The sequence below is a fragment of the Myodes glareolus genome, chromosome 9, assembly GCF_982192425.1.
Source record: "Myodes glareolus chromosome 9, mMyoGla1.1, whole genome shotgun sequence".
Taxonomy (NCBI): Eukaryota; Metazoa; Chordata; class Mammalia; order Rodentia; family Cricetidae; genus Myodes; species Myodes glareolus.
The window spans coordinates 58,456,120-58,469,081 of NC_142034.1; the positions used below are offsets into that span (position 1 = coordinate 58,456,120).

The 12,962-nt window shown below is 42.6% G+C and overlaps 1 protein-coding gene across 2 annotated transcripts in view; it reads left to right on the forward strand.

The window, feature by feature from the left end:
• The first annotated feature begins 2,284 nt into the window (after positions 1-2,284).
• The window catches only part of Map2k4 (mitogen-activated protein kinase kinase 4), a 96,995-nt gene continuing 86,317 nt past the window's right edge, over positions 2,285-12,962 (forward strand). Inside the window, exon 1 of one of the 2 annotated variants that reach the window (XM_085695111.2) lies at positions 2,285-2,436. In XM_085695111.2, the coding sequence (XP_085551237.1) occupies positions 2,325-2,436 (112 nt within the window). In that variant the 5' untranslated portion in view covers positions 2,285-2,324. The remainder of the gene's footprint in view (positions 2,437-12,962) is intronic. The other variant, XM_085695110.2, reaches the window with a different exon arrangement.

A 12,962-nucleotide genomic window follows, 5' to 3' on the forward strand; every position in this document is an offset into this window, starting at 1 on the left:
TGGTAGAGGCGGCCACTCTCCTGGAATCCTTCCCAAATAAATCTCTTTCTTGAAAGAGTTTTGGGTAGAGATCTTTGGTTGGCAAGAAGAGTCTCTGCTGGGAAGCTCTCTTGGGAGCAAAACAGAGCAGAAGAAATGGATTCTTCTGCTGGGAAGCTCCCTGGAGGTGGGAGGTTGGGATCAGAAGTATCAACTTTTTGCAGGAGCCAGAGCAGATTGCTACATGTCTGTAGGGATTTCCTCTTATGCAGAGTGAAGCAGAAGAACTTGGACTGGGGTTGCGAAGAAATAAATACCTCTGCTGCAAAACCTCCTTGGCGGGAGGGTGTGGGAGTGTTGCGGAACAGAGCTCAGCTGTAAAGGCTTTCTCTTGAAGAGGAGCAGAATTGATTGCTACATCCTGCAGGGAGACCATTCCCCACCAGACTTCAGCTTCAGGTATAGCCCGGCTTCCCAAGCCAAGATACCTTTCCCTCCAGAGCTGTAACACTTGCAACTTCAACAAATGAATTTTGAGGAATCTCCCTATACAACAAAAGCAATGCAGAAACATACAAGAAAAATAGGAACATGAGAACAAGCAAGAGCCAGGTATATAACTTCATTAGTTTTAAGAACTCTAAGTCCTTTCTTGTGCAGACTTAATGAGATGTTCTTGTTCTCAGTCCTTATCAGTTTATAAGACCAACAGCGATGCAAGTTTTATCAGCTTTATCTCAATCAAGCCCAACATTAGACAAATAGCTTGGCTGGGTTCATATCGCCTCTTCAGTTGCCTTGCCATCATGAACTTCCTGGGTTGAATGTTTTCCCCAGGCTTCTTTGTTACTTGTTTTTCTCATTCATATTTGTTTAACTATATTGGGTCAATGTTTTCCATAGATTAAAATCCTTTTGTACAACCTTTATACCCTCGAAGGCAATATTAGAAGCGATGATAACACACCACATCACACAGCATAGCGATGTTAGAGCTGCCTGGGAACCGCTCCTGGCAAAGCAAATGTCATGCCACACTGCAGTTAGAGTCTGGCAATGATAAGCTATTTGGGACATTGCTAGCAAATTATGGGGCCCTTGATGCCTTTCCCTTGTGGGTTGACATATCCACGTGAAAAGAAATACACTATATTGAATTTTGTTTTGGGTTTGGTTTTATTTTGCTTTTGCAACCATCCCTGTTTTCTAATATGGCAAGTTGTTTTGGAAGAATTTCATCTTATATTTTTTATTCTTAAAAATTTTTTTTTAAAAGCCATTGACTATGACACTGGGACTTGTTTCCTCTGCATATACTGGATTTTGGGGATCCAGTCTGTTTGGATACTCACCTTCCTGGACCTGGAGGGAGGGGGGAGGAACTTGAACTTCCCACAGGGCAGGAAACCCTGACTGCCCTAAGGGACGAAGAGGGAGGAGGAGAGGGAGTGGGGGGAGTGGGAGAGTGTTGGGAAGAGGGGGGGAAATGGAAACTTTTATAATTTAATAAAATTACTTTCAAAAATAATTTTTTTTAGACAAGGTCCTGGAGCCAATAAATAGACCAGGTTAATTTCAAACTCACAGAGATCTGCCTCCTAAGTACTGGAATTAAAGACATGCATGGCCATGGTCATTTTCAACGATTTTTGGTTCTTTTCTTGGAACTAAAAAATAGCTTCTCTCAAAGAAAGCCACCTTTTAACCTGCACTTGAAAAGGAGATGCGTTTGAGAAGCATCACAGTTTCTCCTTTGGTTGTTTGCTGTTCTCTTCCCACACAGAATAAGTAAATAGACAAAATATTTTACATGTATTCTGGGCTGAAAAGCCTAAACCGGAACTTTCCCTTTTTCTTTCAAAGACCCCTGCCAGCTGCCAACAGTGCAGAGAGCATTGGTCTGAGACCACAGCTACAGCAGACTCTTTTGGAAGAGATGGATCAGAGACTGGACAGGAAGCCTGACCTCTGAGATTTCTTCCAGAGCTCCTGTTCTAATTCTGGGTTCTTAGGTTCTGAGAAGGTAGTTAGGAAGCTTTGGGGTCATAGGTCTTTCCCTCTCCGAGAATGCACAAATATTTCTGATTCTGCAAGCCACTTAGGTCCCTGGAGGGTGGATGGCCACCGCATCCAAGACTGCAGGCCCTGCCCTCCCTCCTGGGTGCTGCAGTTCAGTCAGAACTGGAGGCTGCGCGTTAGCTTTGGCGGGGGCGTGCACGGGGGGCGTGTCGGAGGCGTGTCCGGGGCGGGGCCAAGGCGGCGCACGCCGCGCCCTCAGCGGAGCGAGAGGCCGAGCTTGCTGCATTGCAGCCGCCGCGGCGCCGCTCGGCTCCTCACTTCCAACAATGGCGGCTCCGACCCCGAGCGGCGGCGGCGGCGGCTCCGGGGGCGGTGGCGGCACCCCGGGCCCCATCGGGCCTCCCGCCCCCGGCCACCCAGCCGTCAGCAGCATGCAGGGTAAGGACGGCGGGCGCGCCGAGACTACGCGGCCCCTGGCGAGGCGCTCAGCTGAGCCGCGGCCTGTGAGCCGCCGCGTCCCCGGGGCTGTCTGAGGAAGCCGCCCGAGCTCCGCGTCCCGGGCTCGGCCTCACCTCTTCTCCCCGCCTCGGATCCAGCTTGGCTAGCCGCAGCGGCGGCTCTGGCTCCGCCGGGCTCGGGCCCACCTGGCTGCCCCCGCCCGCCGCTCACCTGGCGCCCGCGGGGTGCGGGAAGGCGCGCGGCCGGGCCTCTAGCTCGCAGGTCGGCCGCGTCCCGGCCCTCGGCCCCGCCGCCCCCGCGCGCCGCAGTGGGGCCGGCTCAGGGCCATCTTGCGCCTCGCCGGGCGCCGTCGGAGCCCGGCCACTGCGTGGTCCCCCGATCCCCCAAACTTTGCAGGGTGTCTGCGTGGGCGGGGCGGGGGGTTCGCCAGACCCTGTGCCACCTGTAAGGTGGGTGACGACCATTGGCCCGGGAGAGGTGTTTCGACCCAGGCTGGAGATGTGTGTTCTCCTCGCCTGCAGAAAAGAAAATCAGATAAAAATAGAAGACCGAGTTCGGCTGAAAGGGAGAGAGATTCAGGAAACCGAATGGCAGAGGTCAAAGTGATCGTGTCTGGGCATCTGAGACAGCTCTCCTGTGATGGCCTTTCCCCACTGGGAGGCCTTAGGGGCTGTGTGTGGGTTTTGACAGGGGATGTTGTGAAAATAACAGGCCCGAGCCCATTATGGACCATTTCTTAAGTTTCCTGGAGGGATTTTGGGTAGTAGCACTATTTTTGAAACAGACAAGCCCAGAAATCTCTCGATAACTTTAGCAAACGACTCATGTTGAATTATTAGAGTCACTTGGATAGCCTTGGTATCAGTATGACCATAGTTTCTAGTTTTTCTTTTGATTAAACTCTCCATAAAGAGCTTCTTGTGTCTAGTTGTTGACTATTTCGTGTTTATGATAGCATAGCATGATTCAGGCAGTAGAAATACGATCTGCATTTGCATCCCTCTGGTAAGAACAATTTAGTCTGTATATTAAACTGTGATAGATAAATCAACAGGACGAGCTCAGCATTCAGAGGATAGAGTCTGTGCAGTCCCCAAGTTAATGAATTCAGATTGAGTTAGCTATTGGATGCCTGCTGTCCTGCATATCACATTATATAGAATACAGGATTGATTTCTTCATGTCACATTTTTACTGTCGGCTAAGATAATTTAGGATTATCTTGTCTTGTGTCCTGTCCACAATGGGTGGCTTAAAGTTTTTTAAAAAATTGTTTCAAGGGTAGAAACATAGCCTGATCTGAGTTCAATCCCTGGGACCTACATGGCAAGGAGAGGACTGATTTCCTCAAATTGTCCTCTGAACTCTGCTTGAACACACAATAAATAACTCAGTAAAGCAATGTATATATTTCAAGGTTTTTTTTCTCCTTTTTTTTTTCTTTGAGGGAAGAGGCTGATAGTTGTGAAAACCTGCATAAATTTTTTTCTTTTTGTTGTTCAGAAAATGTTGAGCAACTGCTTAGAGCCAGCATAGTGCTGTTGTGAGTGGATAGAGAGCAGTGAACACGGCACTTCCCCTCTGAGAGCATGTGCCTCTGAGAATGGAGAAGGGAAGACATGTAGATAAATAGTAGAGGTGGCTTAAGAAAAATGAAGGCAACAGGCTGGGTTTTGTGTTGGAAGATAACAGGGCAGTCTCCTTGATAAGATGGACAGAGAAAGCTTGTCTGGAAAGAACCAGAGATCAGGCCAAGGCTTAGAGAAGAGCAAATATGAGGGTTCTGCAGGAGGGAAGAGCTCCTAGAAACTCAAGGTCACATGGTCAGGAATTATCTGGTGTTCTCTGTTCTCCTCTATCTCTGCTTTTTGATTTCTGGAATCCTTTTTAAAAGAGAGAAGGGCCATAAACTGCCTTTGAATTATTGCTGAATTTTTAAAAAGACCTTTTGTGTGTGTGTGTGTGGGGGTGCATGGTTTGCATACATGTTTGTATGAGCACCACATGCAAGCCTGGTGTTGGAAAGGTCAGAAGAGGTCATTAGATTTCCTAGGACTGACTTTACAAATGGCTGCCAGCTGCCATGTGGGTGCTGGGAATCAAAGCAGGCTCCCTTGCACAAGCAACAAGTGTTCTTAACCCCTGAACCAGTTCTCCAGTTCCTGAGTTGTTACTTTTTTTTGTATCTTTATTGTTACATCTTTGATTGATATAAGAACATGCTAAGTTATATCTTGTGTTTTGAATCTGTTTTTGATTTCTTAGAATAAAGAGAAGTGCTTGAAATGTTCAAGGTGTTGTGTAGCATAATCTGAATTAAAAAGCTTGAGCTTAGGCAGCAAATTAGTAATTTTTTTTTCTAGTTTTGAGTCTAACTTCCCATTCTTTACCAGTGGCCTTCTTTAGATTTATTCTTTTTGAGATGAAGTCTTGCTGTGTTTTGTAGGCTTTCCGTCCCCTCCCCACCCCCATTTCATATGCTTGCTATTCAGAAGACTTCCTTGGAGCTGTTGGTGATCAGGTCCCACTGGTCAGCAGATTCAGTTGTAGGACATATGGATTACACTTTGGCAATTGTTGAATAGACTCCTGTAGGATAGGCACCAACCATGCTTGACAAAGGACTTTGTACAGTTTCATGGCTTGACATTTGTGATCAACTGTGGTCCAAAGTTGGATACAATATTTCTTTTATATTGTAATACTTTATGGCCAGAGCTCTGGAGTCTTGGGTTTGAATCCTTCTTGTCCTCACTCCACCCCACCAGGCCTTAAGCTTTCTGTGAGTATATTACTTAGCCTCTCTAAGCCTCTGTTCATTAGTCGGAAAGTAAGAATAATGTTTATCCCGTAGGCACAAGGAGAATGCACACGAAGCATGGGATCTGGCATTCAGTAAGGATGCCGTGTGTGTTGGCCATCAGTATTCTTGGTGCTCATCCTGTTACCTGCGATGATTTCTGTTTCTTTATGCCATGAGTCCCTAGTCCCTTATGACCCAACTTGCAAATTTCTTTTTCTAAGCTTTATTATCTGTGGGTTGGACAATTCTTCTAACCGGTCGATCACTGTTTTTCACTATTAAGGGCTCCCATTTTTAGAATTCCAGAGAAGATATTGTTCTACTTCAAACTCTAAATCTTGTTGTTTTCTGGACCTGAGAGTGTCAAATGGTGATAATGTTGCTGTTATGAGGTACTGTTGCAGCTGTAAATGGGCTGTGGGTTGTGGGTAGCTGGAATGGGAATTGTGGTGATTTTGGCTTCCTAATAGTCATCTTTTGCTCATTTAGTACTTTTTCACAGAGAAGTTGTACTTCTGATCTGGCCATCTTTAAAACTTTCTTCCCACAGTCTCAACTAATAGAGAATAGTAGCTGATTTTGTTATTAGTCAGACGTTTGCGTTCTCATTTATTCTGACTCATTCTTTTTTCTTTTGAATTTCCTCATGCCCATATACAGAAGTATAAACATTTACAAACTAAGCATGCCTCCCCTCACCTTCCATCCCTTGATTGTTTGATGACTAAAACTATCAAAATGTAGATCTGCTTGCCAAGTTGGGTACATAGTATTATAAAAATTTATTAGGCTTTAGGATAAACTTTCTTTTGAGAAAGAAAAATATTCAAATGAGCTACTATCAAATGGGCTTTTATTCTCAATAATTAGTTGGGAATTGGAAAAATTATTTTCTCAATAATTTGAGAATTTGAAAAATCATTACCTTGATAATTTGCCATCATAGATGGATTTTAACCGAAAGATTTCTTGAATGGTACAGTACTATGTAATAGTATAATTCTTTAGCTCAAGAAATTTTAGTGAACTTACAGATGCACATTTGCCATCTTAATATTCAAGAGTCTTTCTAGTGGTGGCTTGTAAAAGCCTAGCTGTGTAGCCAAGCTAGTGAAAGCATATCAAAGTGATCAATCTCAAGTGAGCTGGGCATAAAGTCTAGGACCTAATGTTCCATAAAGTCACCATGGGCATGTTAGAGAATAACATATTCTAGTGAATAAAGCTTGCCAGCTGAGAGCTGAGCAACTTCAACAATGAAAACACAGCAGGACGATTTCTTCTGTGCTGGTGGCTTTACCTTTGCGTGGAGCAGTGCTGTAGACACAGGACATCAAAGTTGAGTGAACGCTGGATTTGCACTACGAAAAGCCAAGCCTGCCATATGCTGGCTCTGTACCTTTGGGAAATTACCAGATTTTTTTCTAATTTTCCACAATTTCTTATCAATTAAAACAGAGGATACACAGCTTATAGACTGTTTTAAGAATCACATTAGGTTATTGCATATGAAACGCCTTAAATCAAAATATTATAAATATGTAAATATTATTAGAAGTGATATTTTTTCTGCTTTAGCTGCTAGTCACTTAATATGTAATGAATTTTAAAGATCTCTTAAAAATGTGGGAACTTAAATTTGTTATAAAGACATAAGTACATTGGGGAAATGGCTCATTCTGTAAATTTATTATAAAGACATAAGGACTTTGGGAAAAATGTCTCAGTCTGTAAATTTGTTATAAAAACATAAGGATATTGGGGAAATGGCTCAGTTTGTAAAGAGCTTGTTGCATAAGAATGAGGCCCTGAGTTTGGATCACCAACACCCATGTGAAAAGCTGGGCATGGCAGTATGCATCTACAATTCTAGCCCTGGGGAATCAAATACAGAAGGATTTCTAGAGCTTGCTGGCCAGCAGACTCAGTGAGAGATGCTGTCTCAAAAATGAGTTGGAGAGCAATTGAGAAAGATCGTGTATGTTGACCTCTGGCTTCTACATGCACACACACCTGAATACACAGATGCACATACACAATAAATTAAAGAAAGTTGTTAAAAAAATTAGAGCCTTAATTTGAGTAGTTAGGAAACATCATTTCAAAATGCTTTTTCAAAGTAGTTAGCATAGTTATAATTTATTACGTTTTTATTTATTTAGCGAGATTGGGTCTTGCCCTCTATGCTGAACTCAGACTTATAATCTTTCTAAGGGTTGAGGCTACAGGTGTGTACCAGCATGTCCAGTTTAGATTCCTATTTGATTCTGAAAAACACTGAGCCATTTATAAAGCACTTGCTGTACAAGTAACTATAGCATAAATGTACCTCTGATTCTTTTCATGTGTTGATCTAGGCAGTTTTCTTTATTTTTTCCTTAGGTCTTAAGTATAGGTGTATCGTATGTGATTAATTCCCACATATTTAATTCTCAAGTGAGCATTTTATGTGTGCCAATTGAAGTAAAGGTATGATAACTTTATTCAGGAACATAAATTTTAAAATGTCGTGAATTGTGTCTACTAAGAAAAAGTGGAGATTTAAGATCATTGTGCTGTCTCTTCCCCGCAATATTTAAATGTATAAAACTTGAAAATCCTGCCTTTGATTTAGTTTGTGGTTTAAAGAACCAAATTCAGGATTGGGAATGTAGCTGAGTTGGTAGTGTTGTCTGACATGCAGGAAACCCTGGGTTCTAGCCTAAGCACCATATAAACTGGGTGTAGTGAATGTTGTGACCCAGCACTGGGAGGTGGAGGCAGAAGGAACAGAACCTCAGCATCACCCTCCGTACATAGTGGGTTCAAGGCCAGCCTGGGATATATAAGACTATACACACATACACCCCCCCCCCCCAAACAAACAAACCAACAATAGATTCTGACTGCAGACAGTGAAGAGTTTCAAATCCTATTGCTGCCTGTTTATGCCTGGATAGTGTTTCTTTGTATGTACAAGTGGTGTGCACAGGTTGTGAGTACATATGTGTGTGTAAGGATGCATGCAAGTAGAGGTCAGAAATCAACCTTGAGATAGCCGCTCAAAAAAAAAAAAGAGTGGGTCTCCCTGGGACTTGAGGACCTTCAGTTAATCTAGATTGGCTAGCGAGTGAGCTCCCAGGAGCCCTTTGTCACCCTCTGGGGTTATAGACATGTGCCACTTATACCTGACCTTTTATATAGATATTAGATATTAAACTTGAGACCTTGTGTTTGCAGTGTGTCTTAGTTACTTTTTGTGGTGCTGTGATAAAATGCCTTGTCAAAAGTAACTCAAGGAAGGAAGGTTTATTTTGGCCCATAGTTCCAGAGTTCAGTCTGCCATGCCAGGAAAGTCACAGTGGCAGGAATTTGAAATTGATGGCTACATTGTGTCTATAGTCATGAAGAAGAGAGCACTGAGTGCTTGTATTCAGTTCATGTTCTCCTTTTTATATATACTGTCCAGATTTCTAATGTAGGGATGGCGCCTCCCCGCGCACACACACATAAAGATGGTAGCTTCTTACCTCTTTTAACCTAATCAAGATACTCTTCCACCCAGGTAGTTTTAAATCTCATCAAACTGATAACTGAGGTTAACCATCACACATGGCAACACTTTACTATGTATGCACTTCACTCCCAGCCCCAAACAGCGTTTCTTTTACTATTTACTTAATATGACTTGGTACAAATACAGTGTAGTAAATTGGTTCTCCCCTAAAGCACATGTTGTTATGTGCCTTTAAAAATGAGAGCATATTTAATGAGATAAGTAAGAAATAATGTTTTAGAATACATACTTTGTCACATTTTGTCTAATGTACCTTAGAATGATGACATAGTGAAAGGAATTCTAAGATCAGCTAAACTGGTGGCACAGTAAAAGGAGCATCAGCTAAAGGCCCAAGATGGGCCTTTCAAAGGAGAAAACAGACCGTGTGCAGCTTGATTCTTCGAGAACAACACATTGCAACCACCACTAGGGAAATGAGACCACAGAAGTGGATATTACATAAACTTTTTACATCTCTGCTGCATTTCATCCTACTCAAAACTGCTGGAACAATTTCTCCAAAAAGATAAGAAGTGCTACTGTAGGTATTTGTGTGTGTGTGTGTGTTTGTGTGTGTGTGTGTGTGTGTGTGTGTGTGTGTGTGCAGGCACAGGAGTGTATGGGGGCAGGAACACACATAAATGACATATTTATAGGTATTGAGTGTGTGGCTTTGTCAAGAAGTGGCATTATTATGTGTCTCCTGAGTATGGGCATTTTGTCTGCATGTATGTATGTATTCCATGAGCATGCCTGGTGTCTGAAAGGCCAGAAGAGGACATTGATTCATTGATTACATTTCCTGGGACCGGAGTTACAGATGGTTGTTAGCCACCATGTTGGTGCTGGGAATTGAACTCAGGGCCTCTGGAAGAGCAACCAGTGCTGGTAACCGTGGAGCCATCTCTCCAGCCCCTCTTTGGATTGTTTTGGCAGTGTCTCTTGGGCCTGGGTTAGGTGCTTATTAGGAAGTAGTAGTCATTTTAGGGGATGTCAGAGGCTTCAAGGACACCAGACTGTGCCCAGCAAGAGCTGCAGGTGAGACATTTTGTTTGAAAAATGGTGTCTGTTTTTGTTTCTATTGACACAGAAGACTACTGTGACCTCAAAAGATGTACAGATTTTTCCTCCCCAGCAAACCAGTTATCAGTTTTGCTGGGTGACTTCTACTTCAGTTCAGATATTGTTTGTTAGGAGATCAGAGCTCATTGCACAGCTTGGTCACCTTTCCCATCTTTACATGCCGGTTGAAAGCCCAGAAATTGTGGAATTCCTGATTCAGGAAAGAAGCTGACTGGTTTATTATTGTTTATCATAAAAGTACTGAAGAGGATGCAGAGGAGTATATGCCTAGGGCAAGGTAAGAAGAGGGATATTGGAGCTTCAGATCATTCCCCAGGTCAGAGAAAGAGAGACAGACAGACAGACGACATACAAAATGAATGAATGAATGAATATGTGTGTGTGTTTATGTTAACTGCCCAGAAGCTCACTGGATCTCTTATCTTTTGGAATATTTATGGAGACTTCCTTTCATATCCTGTGCTCATAGACTAGATGGGGGAAACCTAGCAAGGCTGGTCTGCTTTACAGTCCTGGCCTCTCTGAGCAACATTCCTCTCTTCAGGTTATGGGCCAGAACTCCTCTGGAATAAGGAAGATCCTACAGCCTACTCTACTCTAGGAGGGATAGATTGGGAAATATCTTTTTGGGTGCTAGGGTTTGAACTCAGGATTGCTGAGCAGATAATATTTCACTTGGAGGCATCCCCAGCAGCCAGAGAAATTCAGTGCCAAGGCTGAGAAGTCAAGGAAGATTAGAGCTGTTAGGACTCTGTTGGGGAAGAAAAACTCTTGTTTCCATGGCCTGCCTCAGGGAGGGAGTTACCAGCCAAAAATTGTAGGTGGAAACCAAAACATACGTATCATAATACCAATGTTGGGTGTGGGGTTGGCCGAGACTTCTTCCTTGTTGCCCTGCTAAGTGTCTGGGAATAAAAAGAGGAAGGACTTTAAATAGGGCAAGTGGCTCTGATGAACACCTGGAAAGGCTGGAAGGTGCTGTTGGTATTGCTCATCCAAGGGAGGGAACAGAATAACTGTTTCTGCAGTAATGAAAACCTGCTCTATTTTGGATTATTACTGAACATTTTGATCATTCCAAAACATTCAGGGTCGTACTGAATCTGATAGAAGATAGGTCATTACTTAATGTCACATAATTCTAAGTTGTTCACCCTGGGAACCATGCTACTTTGAAACAATGTAATATTCAGTTATACACCCAGAAAGTAGAGAGGGTGATTATTGGCCACAAGAAAAAAAAAAGATCAGGCATATATGGACTACAAAATTGTGAGTTTTAAAAACATGGGATGAATTTGATGACTGATGTCTGAGTGATATAGAAAACCTGGAATTACTAAACTAGGAACATTCCCTTTTGATAATAATGAGAAATAAAAAGGAAACACCCCATCAGAAAAGAAGTCTTGTAGAAATTCCTCCTAAGTACAATGAAAATACAGAGTTAGGACAAGTTTAGATAACTCTATTTTAGAGCTGTAGAGAAGTTCTGCGTAGCTGTGCTGTCAGACAAGCCAGGATCTTGAGGTGAAAATTGGAAGGTTGCCAACAATAATAATCTTCATGCTTATGCTAGAAGGAAGGATTTGTACCTGGGCTATGGCATGAGCCAGTAAGGAATCTCTGATTTCTTTTATGTTAATATGGCTTTGTGGTTTATTTCAGCAGCTCAAAGCCCCTAAATGCTCAGATGAGGAGGCTTTGTGCTGTGTTATACTGCCAGCTCAAAGGAAGGGGAACAGAGATAATTGTATAACTCTATGGGGGCCAACACACAGTCAGAGCTAAGTTTAACCACACCTTTCAACCTCCTGGGTTCCTGACATTATTTTAACTTTTTATTGTTAGTTAATTTTTTTTTAACTTCTATTAATTCTTTGTGAGTTTCACATCATGCATTCCAATCCTACTTAACTCCCCGTACCCTCACATCTGCCTCTGCCCTCCCCTACCAAAGCAAAACCAAATTTAAAAGAAAACCAAAAACCAAACAAAAACAAAGAACCAAGACAAAAATAAAAACAAAGAAGAATCTTGTGGAAGCTGTAGCGTAGCCAGTGAGTCACACAGTTTACCCTTTGGTTCATACAGCTTTACTTGTGTTCCTTGCTATGAGTCATTGATCTGATTCTAGGCCTCTGGTTTCTGCTACACTTCCAGTAATCCAGTAATGGGCTCTCACTCGGGCTCCTCTTAGGTGTCCTGTGTTGTGGGGATTCTGTTTTTCTGGATTTTAACTTTGTATATAAACAAGAAAACTAGAGCTGTTTCATGGAGGGCCTACAATGTTGATGTGATACCCTTTTTATTTACTACTTATCAAATACTGCTTGGGTTCTACTTTTATTTTATAGTATAATCAGTTCTTAAAACTATTATGGACCACCTCCCAACAGTAAATTACAGATTTTCAGTAATGGCCAGTTAAGAGATCTCAGAATCAAGAGAAGTTGAGAATTAGGGGAAAGCCCTGGATACGCCAGAGCAAGAGAGAGGGGAATCTTCATAAAGTTTTATTTCCTTTGTAGCCTTATTAGTATTAGGTGCTGTAGAGTCTGGATGGTGCCTCTTTGTTTGGAGGAAGCAGAGGTTTACTTGTCTGGGACCAGAAAAATAGAAGGATTTTCCTGGATGCAGTAGAGAGATTGAATGGAGGGTCATAAAATTGAGTCCTAAAGAGTAGATAAGGGTATAAAGAAACAAGGCTTACAGTGACCAGTTACTATCAAGATTCACCTTACAGCTAGCACTGCTGAGATGGAAGACTTAGTGTATATGAATGGCAGGATGGAGTTTAGGAGATAGTAGAAGCCTCATACTGAACAAATGTGTATATTAGTGGGAACTCACATGTTACAAAAGTATAGGTATTGGGCTTCCTTATTGTTTTACTCCAGCCATCTGCACAAGCTCTTTGAGTATGAGCCCAGTGATGTACTGGGCACTAACTTGCTGACTTGCACAAGTCTTTCACACAGACACACATGGGGCATGAAATGACTTAGCTAGAATAGTTTTTTAAAAAGCATATCTGAGGGCTGGAGAGATGGTTCAAGTTAAGAGCGTTGCCTGCTCTTC